The sequence below is a fragment of the Anolis sagrei genome, chromosome 2 (genome assembly GCF_037176765.1).
Source record: "Anolis sagrei isolate rAnoSag1 chromosome 2, rAnoSag1.mat, whole genome shotgun sequence".
Lineage (NCBI taxonomy): Eukaryota > Metazoa > Chordata > Lepidosauria > Squamata > Dactyloidae > Anolis > Anolis sagrei.
This window is the reverse complement of record NC_090022.1, coordinates 84,523,377-84,539,830: the sequence shown is the minus strand read 5'-3', so window position 1 is coordinate 84,539,830 and position 16,454 is coordinate 84,523,377. Positions and strand designations below refer to the sequence as shown.

Genomic DNA, 16,454 nt, shown 5'->3' with positions numbered 1-16,454 from the left:
TTCAAAGAGGCATGAATGGAGGGTGAAAGGAAGAAACATGTCAAGAGAAAGACGTATCAAGCCAATCCTTGTCAGGACTACCTTCCACCTGGAAATGGATATCCTCAATGCAAAAGAACATGTGAATAGGTCTGTAGTTACAAACGGACCCACTGCCAAGATCCTGCACTTGGAAGGAAGTCATACTCGACCATGAGCCTATGATAGTCATACAGCATTCTGCTGTACTGCAAAGGAGTTCCTTTAGTGCTTCACCAAACTTGAAACCACAGGATTCCATTGAATGGAACCATGGAAGTTAAAGTGGGATTGTAGCATTATAATTATAGTGTCAATGGATCCCAGGTCTGTGACCATTTATTTTTACAACTAATAAGATCCATTGTGGTGTTGTGGTTTGAATGTTAGACTATGATTCTGGAAATCAGGGTTCAACCATGGAAAACCACAGAGTGATCTTGGGAGGGAGTCAAAGGCAAACCTTCTTTAAACATCTCTTGCCACGAAAAGTGTGCCCTAAGGCCACCATAAGGTCTGAAGAGACCTGAAGGCACACAATCACAAAGTTTCTTTGTAGTTGTGTGCCTTCATAATTAGCTTCATAATTAGCGGAATCAGGGTGGGGACAAATTAAAAGATTGTTGCAGTCCCTTCCAACTCCAATTCTGAATTATCAGTGAAAATGTGGCTGCTCCTAGATTTGACATTTGAATTAAAACACCACAAACAACTCCTCTTTATTCTGTGCTATGTGAATTGTAGCATGGTACAGGCAAATCCCAGAGTTACAAACATCTGACTTATAAATGACTCACAGTTAAGCATTGGGGCCGAGGCAACAGGAAGTGAGAGAAGTCTACCCCTAGGAAGGGAAATTCACTACTGAAAGGTTATTATGGGGAAAAGGGGGTCTCCACTAAAGCTTTATCACCAATCCACAACAAGCCAAATTTTCAAAATTCATTTATCGCAGGGACAGAAAGTGAGGTGAAATGTTATGGAGAGAGGCATAGACAGCAAAACAAACACCACAGGGATATTAACCCTTCCCTAAGTTACCAAAATGTATGTATGTATGTGTGTGTGTGTGTATATATATATATATATGGGGGGGGGGGGAAGCTGGAGTTACATTTTAAAAATGTATCTGTTCTGACTTACATACAAATTCAACTTAAGAACAAACCTACTTATTCAACTTAAGAATAAACCTATCTTGTTCAAACTGAGGGAGTGCCTGTAATTATAAAAAGCACACCAGTTAACATGGCATTAGTTGAAAGGTATTTATTATTTTTTTAATAAACAAATATTCATAATAAACTCTCAGTGCATTAAAGGTACAGGCCAGCCTTTTATTAAATAATCCACTCCATGCATCATTTTGGCTCTCTTTTTCTCTTTTCATCCACAAATTCTCTCACACACATTCTCACATATGGAACTTTGCACAAATGGGTCCATATCCATACTTCTAGTTAAGGTTTTGCTGTTTGTGGTATGTGTTAATGATGTGGGCAGAGACAATGTTTTCTATTTGTCCATTATTTCCTAGGACAGAAAACTGAGAAATCTGGTAACATTTGGGTCCATCAACAAACATCTCAGTTTAATTAATATGGAGCCCTTGTGTCTTTCTTCACAAGGATGAAGAAAGGACATCACTTTTAGGGAAGAAGCAAAGTTTTTAGTACGAACCACTAAAACTACTTTCATACACATCTATCTGCATTCATTATTTTCACTGGCTTGTAATGATTGTGGCAACGAGGAGACAACACTTTCAATGTTGCATTTCTTCATCCTGTAGAAATTCTCCTTTGGCCCTTTTCATTCAGCTGTCTTGACGGTGACAGACAAGAGAATGGAGAAACAAACATGATAATATATGCTCCTCTTTATGAAATGAGCAAAGAAATACAGAAATTACAAGAAAGCCATTCATCGACCCTAGCTCTGTCCCAGTTCCCTTTGTGAACTTTTAGTCTAGTGGGAACCATTGATACAAAAACTAAAGGCACATATCATCAGTTTTCAACTGCCACTTTCATTTTCCTACATTTTAGACAAAGTAATCCATTCAACCTCAGTGGTGCTTGTTGTGGGAACTGATAGGCACATATACATGCGGTTCCTCAATTATGGCAAATTCTATCTGTTTCTGTATGAGATCTGTGGATGAATATGCTGTCCATGCAAGGGATTAAAGAGAGGGTGCTGCAGGTTTCCATCCATCTGTAAAGAAATCACTACTGCAAAGGATAGGTTGCTGTCAGCAGTTTATCACAGTTCTTTTCATACTGCTTGGTGCATATGTCTCTGTTGTTCCCCCAATGCAATCCAACTTGGAACAGTGACCAGGTCTGTTTGGAATCCAAACCAGAGCAGAAGTCATTGGCAGGACTGTGAGAAGCATCAATGCTACTTTCCAGTGTTAGCTAGAATCCTGTTGTAGCCTTGCATTGGTGTAAATGACTGAACTTTTAGGGCATTGTGCATTGATAGCATTCAACATCCTAGCCCTGTGATGCTAATGAAAAACCACTGTGCATGCCCAGGAAGTTTAAAAGCACCGTTCTTAGTGGCAAGTGGGGACTGGAGTGACCACTGTGCAACTGGGGACTGCATAACTCATTGTGCAAAGGGCGGCACAGTGATGCAACCAAGTCTTACAGCTCAGCTTCCCTTATGGGATTGTATGCTATGCAACTGGTGAAGAGGACCACAGCCTCAGTAACACATGGAGAAGTACTGCTGTTAAAAACACAACAGAAAGTTCCAGGACAAAGATGTCGAAAATAAGCAGCATCTCCTGTTGCTCTATGTGTTTTAATCTGAAGTACAGCATTTTGTCTCATTCCCACTAAAACATCACCTCTTCACAGCTCCCATAGTCACTCTCCACCATGTCTGAGCCCTCATAATTAAGAGGTGATGCCGGCTGAGTTCTGACATTGGATGAGGGGCTCATCTCGCAGTCTGCATAGGAGGGCTGGGCCACACTAAGCCGCATGCTCACCCTCTTGTATCCATTGTCCGGGCGATAAGGTGCTCTCTCATTTTCTATTAGCTGGGAAGGGTAGTAGCTAATGGCAGTGTATTCATTCTGACACTGGGAAGCAGGTAGCTCGGCTGAATTAGGAGGCAAGAAATCTTCCAGATTCTGGTTGCTGTAGCGTGGTGGGATAGGGGCTCGCTTGTTGTTTTGGTCAAGCGGGAAAGGGAAGCCACCATAAAGACCAGCTGGGTCTGAGTCTATAGGAGGACAGGGACGATGGCGTTGAGAAGGTGGAAGGGGGCCTTCAATAACTTCATATTGATGATAGTCTTGGATGTCAGCGGGCTGGTATCTTGGAGGCCAATAGATTGTCTCTCCTGGGTACACTGCAATAAAAACAGAACTCTATTATTATTCCTTAATTAATGTGCAGTCTGCATGATCATGATTATTTCATAGTGCTTTATGAGATCTTGTACACTGTGATGATGAAATAATAATTTAGAAGATGGTATATAAAAAGCCAATTCCTTAATGCATTAATCAATCTATCTAGCTATCCTTGGAGAGCAAAGTACAGCTTTGCATAAGTCTTGTCAAGCAGTTATAGTAACAATCCACTGAGACTAAACTTCCCACCAGACATCAAAAGCTGTTTTTTTTTTCAGTTGGTGTGTTAATGTCAATACTAATAAGAAGATCTATGACAAATCAGATTGCAGGGAACTCTTAATAAAGGGTTTTTTGTTTGTTTGGGCTTTTGGCCATCTGAATCACATTTTCAAAGATAGACTGAATGCTAGAGAGTACAGGATATATTAGCTGAGGTCTAATAGTGCAACACTCTCCCATTGTTGTACCAGAAGACTAGAAAACAATAGGTGCTTTTAGTAACACACATCACACAGGCACACAAGTGTAGCTGAAGGCTCCTGGGCTCAGCCCAGCTTCAAAGCAACCTTCTACACCTGGTAAAAAGCTATTGCATAAGGAAGTACAGGACACCTAGTTCACAATGCTGTACAGTAGTATCTCGCTTATCCAACCTTTGCTCATCCAATGCTCTGTATTATCCAACACAGTCTGCCTCCCACCCGGAATAATGTCCAGGGTGGGAGAAAGAAAGAACCTTTGTCTGTTTTGGTGCTAAATTTGTAAATACAGTAATTACTACTTAACATTACTGTGTATTGGACTGCTTTTCAGTCAATTTGTTGTAAAACATGATGTTTTGGTGCTTAATTTGTAAAATCATAACACAATTTGACATTTAATAGGCTTTTCCTTAATCCCTCCTTATTATCCAACATTTTTGCTTATACAACGTTCTGCCAGCCTGTTTATGTTGGATAAGCAAGACTCTACTGCACTTTGAAACAAGTATATAGAATGTAACCTTTTAAAATGCTTAATGTGTATTGATTTAAAATTGATTCTAATTTTAATGTTATTGGAATTGTATGTGTTTAAGGCATTGAATAATTGCCTATATGTAAGCCGCCTTATGTCTCCTTCGAGGTAAAGAAAGGAGGGGGTATAAATAGGATAAATGAATGAATGAATAAATAAATAAATAAGGTGTTGTAAGCTACCTGCAGGAGTCTGACCACTAAGCTTTAGACTCAAGAGTTGAAATCTCCCACTATCCTCTATTGCTAGCCATGTTTTTTGGGGGGTGGGGGTGGGGGTGGGTGGAGCACAACTGGAGCACCACATATATGATGTCCTGTTGCACCATCACCACAACCTTTGTAGAGGGCTGCTGAAAGCAGCCAAAAAATGAAGACCATGATAATATTGTAATGCAGAGCAAAAAGGAACATCTCATCTTAAATTGATGAGCCATGCTGAGAACATCATGCAGTTTCATTACCACATCCAGAAAAATTGCCCACATTTGATCACTTCAAATCCCACCCCAAGCTTTTGTCACCACTGATTCATCTTTGGCTGCAGTATTCACTATTTCTCTGTATTTTAGGAAATTTGCATATAAACAGAGGAATTTACTGCCACAAGATGTACTTATAGCTTTCAATTTAGATGGCTTCAAAGGGTGAATGGACAAGGCACCGGGACTGTGGAGCAGCTGGCTGGGAGTCAGCTGCATTAAGATCACTACCGACCAAAAGGTCATGAGTTCGAAGTCAGCGCAGGTCGGAGTGAGCTTCCAACCAATTTGTGTAGCTTGCTGTCGACCTTTGCAGCTTGAAAGACAGTTGCATCTGTCAAGAAGGAAATTTAGGTACCGTGTATGCAGGGAGGCTAATGTAACAAATTTATGATGCCCTATAAATCTCCACCAAGCATGCGGGGAATGAGGAAGTACTTCATCAGTGTTGGATGGTGAAGCGACAGCTCCCCTGGTGGCCAGAAAAAGTTGGAATGTTACATAGGCTCTGACTGTCAGTCTATATATGTTGTGTGTATAGGCAATCAGTTAACCAATGTGTGAATATAAAATACTGCACTAAATTGATTCTGATCCATCATGGTTCTTCTTACATTGATTCTTTATTCAACCATAAATGGGTTGGGATTTTAATTTTCTTTCTAAAGCTATGGTTCTTCTCATGCCTTTCTACCCTAATGATATTTGATAACATCTCCCCCGCCCTTCTAGCTGGCTTCCCTATTAACCTGCCCTTGAAGCTTATATGCATTATATTACTTTGCTACTGGCATTAAAGACTCATAGTTGACCTGCATAACCTCCCATGTTAGAAGCAAACCAGGACAGTTGGATGAACATGAGAGTTTTGGACAGTGAAACTTGTCTGAAAAGCAATGGTTACAATGTCTGTTTGAGCTTTATCACTGTTCAGCTTGCCCACAGCTGTACCTGAATAATTCACTTCCCACCACCATCATAATTCACCAATATATTACTGACCCTTTGTGTCACATCGGAGTGGATGTTAAAACTAATGGCCAAATACAGAGTGCTTTATATATGTGCATGTGCATGCTGTGAGTTAGAAGCATTAGCAACCCAAATATATTCAAGTAAGGAAACCATTTGAACTTCACTGAATTGGACTTAGATTCAAACTATTTATTCCTTTCCTGGACAAAGCTATTCTGAGTTGATTTCATGTTATCAAGGAGTCATTCTTTCTTGTAGAAGGAAAAAAAAACTTCAACAATCCCATATACAATATGTCACATTAAATTTCCCCCTAACTGTTAAGCTGCTTTATTCTTTTAAGTGAGAAATAAATACAGGGTCTCTATGAGGCAAAGTTGTTTCTCCTATGGTTACGGGTTGGCTCAGGTGATGTTCTCAGGTATGTGCTGGATGCTTCTGTGCCTGCTCACCCAGGAAAAAGTGGAGCAGCTTCCTCCCTCTTATCCTGGGTGATCAGCTTAACTATGTTGAGAGAAACTGTAACTGGAGCTATCAAATATTTCATGATGCACAGAGAGCTGCATTTGAAATTAATGGAAGGATATCCTAAATAGGAAGGGAAGACTAAATATACTTTGAATGCTGGCAAACTGAAGTCTCTGTAATATACTTTTGTGCAAAAAGTTTTCTAAATGAGAATATAAGAATGAAAGAACCCAAGAAGAAAAATGTGGGATCAAAGGCATTCTGTTCCCACAAGAAGGACAGAAAGGCAAAAGTAATTCTTTGTTTTGTCAGTTGGCAACCTGGGTTATGCTACCTCTGATAATTGAGAAAATAAATACAGCAGGGACTAGAGGCCAGTGGCTAGTAGTCACTGATAACATAAGGAGCCGTAGTGATGCATAGGGTTAAACCCTTGTGCCGGCTGAACTGCTGACCTAAAGGTCGGCAGTTCGAATCCGTGAGATGAGGTGAGCTGCCACCTGGCAGCTCCAGCTTCCCATGTTGGGACATGAGAGAAGCCTCCCACAGAATGGTAAAATAACCAGGGCATCCCCTGGGCAACGTCCCTGCAGACAGCTAATTCTCACACCAGAAGCGACTTGCAGTTTCTGAAGTCATTTCTGTCATGATAAAAAAAAACGCTGGTAACATTATCCTCCCTTAAATTTCCCAATTCTCTTTTAAAGTTGTCAATTGAAAGCAATAACGACCTTTTGTGACAGTGAATTCCACCATATAAAGTAGTAGTAGTAGTAAGTAGTAACAATAATTTTATTACCTGCCTCTCCTTGTGGCTATGTAGTGTGTAAAAAAGGGTACAGTCATATCCATAGGTTCTTCACCCACAGATGGCCATCCAGCCTTGGTTTAAAAGCCTCCAGAGAAGATTGAGGCTCCTTCTTTGGGCACTTTTAAATTGAATCCAGATGGCCATCCGCCGGGAGCATTTTGATGGTGCTTTCCTGCATGGCAGGGGGTTGGACTGGGTGGCCTTTGTGGTCTCTTCCAACTCTATGATCCTATGATTTAACCAACTATAGTTTGAAAATATTTGAAGAAAAAAATCCAAAAGGCAATGCCTATGTAAGGGCCCCCTTTTAGTAAGACATTGTATGTAATGGAACACAAGCACCCTTGATATCTATGGAGGGAGAGATCCTGGAATATTGGTTTATATATTTTAAAATTGACCCTTTTTACACAAAAAGCACTGGCCATCTGTGAGAAGATGGAAGCAGAGAGAGGTGACCTTGCTGCCATCAACAAAATTCAAACTTAAAAATTTAATATGGACATGCCACTAGTTTTACCTACCTGCGCCCCTGCCCAAACCCTACTTTAAGGAATGAATCAATTTTTAATCTTTTAATTTTTTTATCTTATAGTTGCACAATCGTTTAGGAGTGGGTTGACAGGCCAGTAGGCCGGGATGCCAGGCCCGTAGCCAGGATTTCGTTTCGGGGGGGGGGGGGGGGCTGATTTTTTTTCAGGGGGTTTTTTGTAGGGGGCTGAGTTTCGGGGGGGGGGGGGGGCTGAGTCTGAGTGAAAGAGGGTCTAGCCTAGCAAACCTTTTGTATCATTACCCCAATACCCCCATGCATATGGGATATATTGAGTATGGTGATCAGATCATGATATGAATAAACATAACAGTTTAAATAATGCACCAGTAAGGCCTTTTCGCGAACCACCATGAAAATTTCGGGGGGGGGGGGTGAAGCCCCCCGAGCTCTCCCCCTGGCTACATGCCTGCGGAATGCTTTGTATTCATATATGGTTTTACTGTATGTATGGGCAAGTGTGTATGTTTTGTATGTTTTGCATGTTTTGATATGGTCAAAATTGACTAATCAATAAAGAATTGTTGTTGGCTATTGGTTTATGACACCTTCCACACAAAAAATGTAAAGCTGTTGTGTGGTTTACTGTGTGAAAGGAATCTAGCACATCAGAGGGAAAGGGAAAGAGAGAAAGAAGGTCAGACAAACCCATCTTTTCTCCAGCCCAGCTGCTCTTGATGATGGACTCATTGTCTGAGTTAGATGAGGGTGCAGGAATTGGGAGATTGGGGGCCACACTGCACACAATGGCACCCCGTTGTTTCTGGACATTGCTTGTGTTGAAGGAGATGAACTCTGATCCAACAGTAGGCTTGCCTGGGTCTAGTGCATTGAGCTGGTTGTGATGGTGAGTATCGTTGAGAATGTTGAGTTCAATGGGAGGAAGACCTTGAGTGCCAACCCCAACACTCTTGGAGAATTCACTTTTGGAAATCAGGTCCGGGTCCTCTTTAGCAACTGGTTTGTGGGCTTTGACTTTGCGGCCATAGCGTTTCCGTATGACAACGAAGATTGCTACCAGGATGATGACACCAAAAATGCCAGCAGAAATCTTGGCAATCTCTTCAGGGGCCAGGGCCCAACTGGATGGACTAATATTTGGAGTGATAATTTGCTGTGTGCAGAATGCCCCCTGGAAGTCCTCTGGGCAAATGCAACGGATGGAGCCATCAGAATTCACACAGCGCCCAGAGTTCAGACATGGATTTTCCTGGCACTTCTCTGCAAGTTTTTCACACCTATGGAACAGATGATAAGAGAGATCCGTTAAAAAAAAGGTGTAGTATTCTAAGAAATAGCCTTGTTAGTCTCTTGTCACATAAAAAGGGGGAAGTGAAGGGGAGAAAAAAAACCTACATCTTTCTGGATCATTTTTCATTCTATTCCATTCTTCCAGCTTTGCCCAGACAGCCTTTAAGCATGCATTTTAAATGCATGTCCTTTGTTTAATCACTATTTTGTGTATTTTAATATGTATTTTATAGAAATACACGTAATAGTGTGGTGGAGGCTCCTTCTTTGGAAGTTTTTAAACAGAGGCTGGATGGCCATCTGTCAGGGCTGATTTGAATGCAATATTCCTGCTTCTTGGCAGGGGGTTGGACTGGATGGCCCATGAGGTCTCTTCCAACTCTTTGATTCTATGATTCTATGATTCTAATATGTAGCTTTTATAAGAATATGTGTTAATATGTGTATCTGTGGTATTTTTGCAATGTTTATGTGTTCTGTAACCCGAGCCATGAGGAGAGGCAAGTAAGAAATAAAATTATTATTATTATTATTATTATTATTATTATTATTATTATTACAAATACACTTTATACCTGAGGCCTTAACTTAACACTACTTGGTACTACAACTAAAATGTGGATTTATATCAATTAAAGCACATGCTAATTAATCTTAAAGGGACTGCTTGATATTTTTTCTCCACCCCCCTTACTTCTTTTTAAGCAGAAAATGTGACACTAATACACGCTTGTCTATGAAATTAACAGTGTTCTAAGAATGACACAGGAAGAAAACACAAGAATCTCAATCTAGCAAAAGTTAGATGAGACTTGATCACATTTCAAACCAAAGCTGGTTGTAATGATTTTATTGTTACCTCGGCAAATGAGATTAATTAGATATATAGCCTACTGTGTATTGCATGCTCAGAGAAGCAAGCATTCCATTTCCTTTATGTTAGCCATAGTTAATTGTTTTAGCTATGAGTTGTTCCATAGATGATCAAACTGATCAGAAACAGAGAAAACAAACTTTGATTGGTTTTTCTCCTACCTCTTTTGTCAGCTTCTATTTCAGGGTGCAAAAACAAATCAAGGTATGGTTTCGGACTCAGACTTTAACAATAAGCCGTGTTTTAAACAAGCCAAGTGTTCAGAAGCTAACAATACACCTTATTTTTTAAAACTCTGGTTTTCAGATGGATAACAATGTGCTTCATTTGCAGTGTTGGGTTTGGACACAACAAGTTAGTTGAATACACTCTGAATTTAAGATTATACCCTAGATGATATTTCTGGAAAGGTCCTTCTTCTCCTTGTTTTCCTAATGACATATCTACAAGGCTTCTTCTTTTTTTTCTTTTAAGAGGGGTGTGTTTTAGTTTTCCCATTGAAAACTTTAGTATTAACATATATTTGCTTCTCAGATGTCTCCTATAACCTACAAAATGACTTTATGTGCAGGGGATTAGCACCACCTACTGACCATATGTATATTTTCCTCACAATGCCACTGCAATGAATTACTGTATAAGGTGGACTTTCAAGATCAGCAAGCTCCTGATCTGCAATTGCCACTGACCCTTGATCATCACATTCTCTAAGGTGATGATGTGAATGTGGAACCGATGAAATATAGACATGCACATCACTGCTATTTAACAATATGGGATGTGATTATCTGCTTTTGTGGTGGTTCCAGAACCAAAATTCATCCAGGGTGATCCAGAGGGGACACTCTACTTCCATTTTCACTGACGATCTCAAGCTAGATTGCTTTCCAAGATAAAACTAGCACAAATTAGTCTTCAAATGTAAAAAAATTGGGTGGTTTTTGTTGTTGTGATATGCAATAGAGTTTTCTTCCCTTTGGGAAGTACAATTCTCAGAGGTTGGAGTGAAACCTGTTTGCAGTGGTTGTGTTAAAAGCATCATGATGGGCAGTTCAGAATGATAAAAATCTGAACTGAATTGGAGGGATGAACATGTAGGTTGCAGTCATGGGTCCGGTTACAGTTTCATTTGTTTATTTCGTGTTTTCGTTTCGTTCAGTCCATTCGGATGGGATGGAACGGTACAACCCCTTCAGGAATGGAAACATCAGTGAAATAAAAAAAGGGGGAGGGGGGCTGGCAGGGCCTACAGCCAAGTGCTCAATGTTTGTAGGCCTGGCTGGCAGGGCCTACAGCCAAGCATCAAGTGCCGGGCCCACTTGGATGTAGGCCCTGGCTTGATGCTCATAGGTCCGGCTGGCAGGGCAGGCCGTGGTGCTTTGCTGCCCAAGGTTTAAAAATATTCAGTTTTTTTGGACCTTGGGCCGAAAAGCTCATTTGTATAAGCACTCGTTTTTGGAAGCAGCAGATGGAAATGGAATTAGGGCCATATGAGTGAGACAAACAGACACGGATAGCGATTCCATATGAATGCATGAGACTAGTAGGTTGTTTAAGAGACTCCTATTATTTAAACCAATGGCTTGGCAGGGGAGGCAGCATTTAGTAGGGCTTCTTACCTTTTCCCCCAATACCACTCTGGGCAATGGCATGTGTAGCCACCCTTCTCAGAGAGGGCACATGTACCACCATGTAAGCAGGGCTTGCTTTCACAAAGTCTGTCGGTCACCTCACAGTGGTCACCAGAAAATTGTAGGGGGCAGGTGCAAGAATAACCTGGTGCAAAAAAAAAAGGAGGTTAGCAATTTTAAACGGGGACAGTAGAAACACATGAAACCAGTATGTACTTTAGATGATGGTGTTTTTTGGTGGACAGAAATGATGTTGTTTGTTGCAACAAATTCTGTGAATAGCCCATTTACCAGAGCCATCCATTCTTGGGATGGTCCCTTCCTCTGCATACTAAGGACCTCATCATATTTGCTGCTGGAATTGCCATGGAGTGTCGCGAATTTGATTGTGCTTGGCGTGGGGCACCCTTTGCCCCACCCACTGCATTGCCCAGCCTCCTCCTTACCTCATCCCATGGGGGAAGCATCTGCCACCTCGCTTCCCCCTTTTGATCTCTATACAACATGGGAAGCCTCCCGAGTTGCTGCTCCAGTGGCATACGCTGGTACCCTTTCTCTTTTACCATGGAGCCTCGCTGGAAGTAGCTGCTTTGTGGGATGGGTGCCAATGGGCTCCATGGCAAAAGGGAAGAGGAAGCGGCATACTTTGCCAAATTTTAGTGCATCTGATGAGGTTGTAAAACCAAAACTGGGTAGCAGAGGAACATATTTACTGCCCAAAAGATTTCAGTCACTAACACTGTGTGAACTGTAACAACAAGCAGCAACTACTACACACTGCATCATCCAAACAAAACACAGACATCATCCCTACGCCTTTATTTTGCAGAGCTTGAAAACTAGTCACCATTTCATCTGCTTTCTCCCAGCCATTTTCCCTGCTAAGTCACGAAGCATTCTGGTTTTAAGGGTACAGTTGAGTAAAACATAGTCTATATTCAGATATTAACCTAAAGTCTATTTCAGCAGGTTACTCACACGCTTCTACATTGATTTAGGTATATGTGTAGATTTTAGAATAATCCCTATATGTTTTCCAAAGTATGTGCCGCTTATGTGGGTAGAAATCAGCAAGGATGTGCCTCTCTGTCTATGAATTTTGTCATTCAATATGTGGGCAGGAACCAACAAGTTCTGGACTGCCAGAACCAATGCTAAAGTTAGTCAGAATAAGTCTGCCATGCCAGGAAGTAGAAGCTGAGGAGAGGAAAGTGACAGTGCCCCTGCTATTCCTTTTGAGCCCCCAGCTCTTCTCTTCTCTCAAAGGACAAAATGCTGTGTCTATCCATATCTAATCTGATCTCACCAGTGCAGTGATGATTTGGATCCTGTTGCCACTGTATTGAAGTAAGTTTCAGCTGCCAGTCCAGTCATCATCTCTATATGGGGACACTATGTTGTCCTTTGTTTCAAGCATCAAAATATCTTAAGATAGCCTGACTAACCAGAATCTTAATCTCTATGGTTAAAATGAACAGGAAGATGTGTGTTCTCTGCCTTTTGCCAGCTGCTAACTTGTCAGAGCATGCAACTTGGCAGCAAGTATCAGGCAAAAAACACCCCCCCAAAAAACAAAACAAAAACAAAACCCTGCACATGCCTGCAAAGGTAATTCCAAGAATATCTCAGTGCATCTCTCCATGATCACACACAGAGATCAACATCGTCCCTGCAGATCTATTGGTTTTAAGATGCAAGACAAGGCAGGGAGCAAGCACTGCAAGCTACGGAATACCTCAAAAAAATCAGTGCAGTTACACACATGAATTGTGGCAGGGATACAATTCATTGACAGGGACAGTAGCAGGAGAGTATAAATCAGCCTCTCCAGCCTAGTATGTGGGAAAGGTGTTTTCTCCTTCCATCTACAGCACCCAAAGTTACCCCAAATTATCATCTTCTGCTTTGTGGTTAGCAGCACATGGTGAGCAGGCTGGATTGAAGAAATGTCTGGTTATATCTCATCGCCAGTCATGAAATGAGTCCTTTAGTGGTAGCATATGGCTCAGGCTAGTATAAGTCAACAAGCAGACTGAACTCCGTTATGCTGAGACATATAGGTTGGCCATCCACGATTTCCTGTTATTTCTCTAAATTTATCTAATGCTAACACTTCTTCTCAACTCTCAGTTACAACACAGCACTTACCTCCATTTTTCATCTCAGTACAGAGTCCATCATTGAGGCAGGGATTGCTTCTGCAGACCCCAGTGTGAGGGCAGCATTGCCTAACACCTGCCTCTTCAACAACTCCTCTAGACCTCTTCTCCTTTGGCAGAGCCACCAAATCCTTTCCATCGACTGTAATGGCATCCAGGCAGCCTCTGAACCCACTGGTGACCCTCTGAGCCTGATGATGCTGCACAAATCCACCAATGAGCAGATCTCTCCTGGAGTGGGAAACACTGCAGGCTTCTGGCAGCTGGAGAGAGGCATTTGCCAAGTTGTCAACAAGCAAATGGATGGAATGGCTCTTCACTTCCAGAAAGACTGAGTGCCAAGCTCTGTCACTCACAAAATGGTTGGATGAAAGGTTCCCGATAAAACCACTCCTACATCTGTATTCCAAATGAGGTATTCCATTGACAAGCTGCAAAAAACAAAAACAAAACAAAACAAATGAACAGCCACAATTGTAAACAACACTTGTATGGGTTTATAATAACTGGGACTTTTAAGGTGCTCTGCAGATTTTTTCAGTTCCTGTGGCTAAGATGTTGACTATGGTGCATAACTAGTTAAAAGTTATTATTTCTCTATCAGGTTGCATAAAAATTAGTGAGGCAAAGAGGGGCCAGAGAATGAGAAAAAGTGTATCTGGAGGGCTATGTTCTTCCTATGTTGCTAAGGGTGTAGAGGTGTTTACACCTTTGAATTTCACATAGATTCCAAAACTACAGCCAAAAAAAAAGAAAAAAAAGAAAAAAGGAGGATGATATCAGAGTGCAATGTTCCTGCTTCTGGCAAGAAGTCCTGAGTGATGAAACGCATCAAGGGAAATGTAAACTTAAAAGGTTCACAAGTCTGATCTTGAATTAGTCTCCTTCTGCCTCTTCCTAATCTGTCAACATTCATGTGGATTATTCATGTGGAGAGGAAATGTGCCACAGAAGATGCCCTTGAAAAACATTTGCACTAATTAAAGCACAGATTTAAGTCCAGTTGTAAGTCCCAATGGCATAATACCTATTCATTTCATTAATTCAATGGGTCTAATTCTTGTTAGGGTGAATATGGATTTAGGTCATAGTTTCAGTCTTCAGACCATGTTTTTTCTAATAAATAAAGTGAATTTCATCTTGGCCCCTTTGATTGGGTCTGTATTGCCTCAGGGCACTTCCAGACAGCATGAAAATGTGGGTTTAAGAGGGAGAACCAAAACAACAACAACAAACACCCAGGACCTTAGAGCAGGTCCCTACACATACCTGGAGGTCCCAGGATTCCTCCACCCACCATCTTCACAGGTCTCCTCTATCTCAGAGACAGCACATAATAGGGTACAATTAAAAAAAAAACTTCCTCCAGATTTCTCCCTTCCCCTAATTGTTTGTTCAAGCTCTGTTTAATATTATACATTTTAAAACAAAGTGTTTCAGAGAGTTCTTAATGCTCTCCATTCATGCTTCCTTTAAATCAGCCGTGTGTCTGTTTCACAGCCCAAGCAGCTGATCAGCTGTTTCGGGCTTTAAAAAAGCAGACATGTGCTGGAGCAGTCTCCACAGGAGGGAGGGAAGGAAATCACATGTTTTTGGTGAGTCCAGATATATACAGTGATGCAAATATGCATATTTTTGGCCAGAATCGGGATAAAAGGATAACTTTTTATCCCATGTTTTTCAGCTATTGCAGCAAATCAGCGCACATTTAGTGCTAATGTCATGTAGCCACCCCCTTTTTAACATGGGAAATCCTGTGTTTTATGTACTGTGTTGATGGGCCCTCAGTCTCCTGTGAAGAGAATAGGTCCTTTCCTAGATTTGGAGTCCACAGGATAACATCAAGTTCTGTATACTGGTAAGAATTTTTATAAGCCACCCTGAGTTCCTACAGGGAGACAGGGAAGGTCAAAAATAACGTCTGTATTATTATTTCTTTGTATGATTGTAGGTTAGTTTCTTTGAATATACATTAATTTTAAAAAGTGTAAAGTCCCAAGAATATTTGCATCCAGTTTGGGGCTATTTTTTTCCAGGGTATAAAGGTTTGGAGAGGGATTTAGGGGCTCTTAGGAGACTGCACATGGAGTACTAGGGGAGTTCATGTGATCCAGTGGCCACAATTTCCCCACCTCTGTTGTGCAGCAACTCAAATGGGCAAATGTCTGCCATTTTATTGATTTGTTATATAGAAATGTAGTAATGTAATGAAAAAGCAAAATGGGCATTTCTATGGTGTTCCAGAGCAGCCACAGAAAAGGCCACGCCCCTTTTCCTATCAAAGAGTGCCTTGTCTGAACTAGAGCCTCAACATAATGTAGGCAATTGGCAACCTGGAACAACCTTTCAAATGGTTCCAAGCCATTTAGGGATTGAAAGATAATTACCAAGACATTAAATTAAGCCTGGAAGCTAATTGGCAATCTTCACAGTGGCTGTTAAGAGAGATGTAATATATTCCTGTGGATAGGTGCCTGTTAGTACCTCTGCTGCTGTGTTTTGCAAGAACCAAAGTATCCAAAGACCCTTTGAAGGCAGAGTTCATTGCCATAATGCCTTAAAACAACTATCCCATGTTTCACCATAATCAAATGACATCTACCCAGGATAGGATACTACTGTCACCCATTTTAAACTATGTGAAAGCATTCATAGCTATTATTAAAAAGCAAAACAAAGATGCAAAAGAAACAATGTATATGAATGGAGCAGGCCTTTCTTTAGCACCCCTTGAGTGACCAGAGCCTCTTGAAGTGATGTGCACTGGATGAAAATGCTTAAAATATAAAATACGTAACTATTTTTTTTAAATTCGAAACAGTCAGCCAAAGGCCAACTGAAAAACC

At 41.1% G+C, this 16,454-nt stretch overlaps 1 protein-coding gene across 2 annotated transcripts in view; it reads right to left on the bottom strand.

Moving 5' to 3' along the window:
* Positions 1-1,272: 1,272 nt before the first annotated feature.
* Positions 1,273-16,454, bottom strand: part of FAT2 (FAT atypical cadherin 2) — a 116,240-nt gene continuing 101,058 nt past the window's right edge. Inside the window, exons 21-24 of one of the 2 annotated variants that reach the window (XM_060765486.2) lie at positions 13,598-14,039; positions 11,438-11,594; positions 8,342-8,931; positions 1,273-3,384 (exon numbers count right to left, since the gene is read on the bottom strand). In XM_060765486.2, coding sequence (XP_060621469.2) covers positions 2,864-3,384; positions 8,342-8,931; positions 11,438-11,594; positions 13,598-14,039 — 1,710 coding nt within the window. In that variant the 3' untranslated portion in view covers positions 1,273-2,863. The remainder of the gene's footprint in view (positions 3,385-8,341; positions 8,932-11,437; positions 11,595-13,597; positions 14,040-16,454) is intronic. The other variant, XM_060765487.2, reaches the window with a different exon arrangement.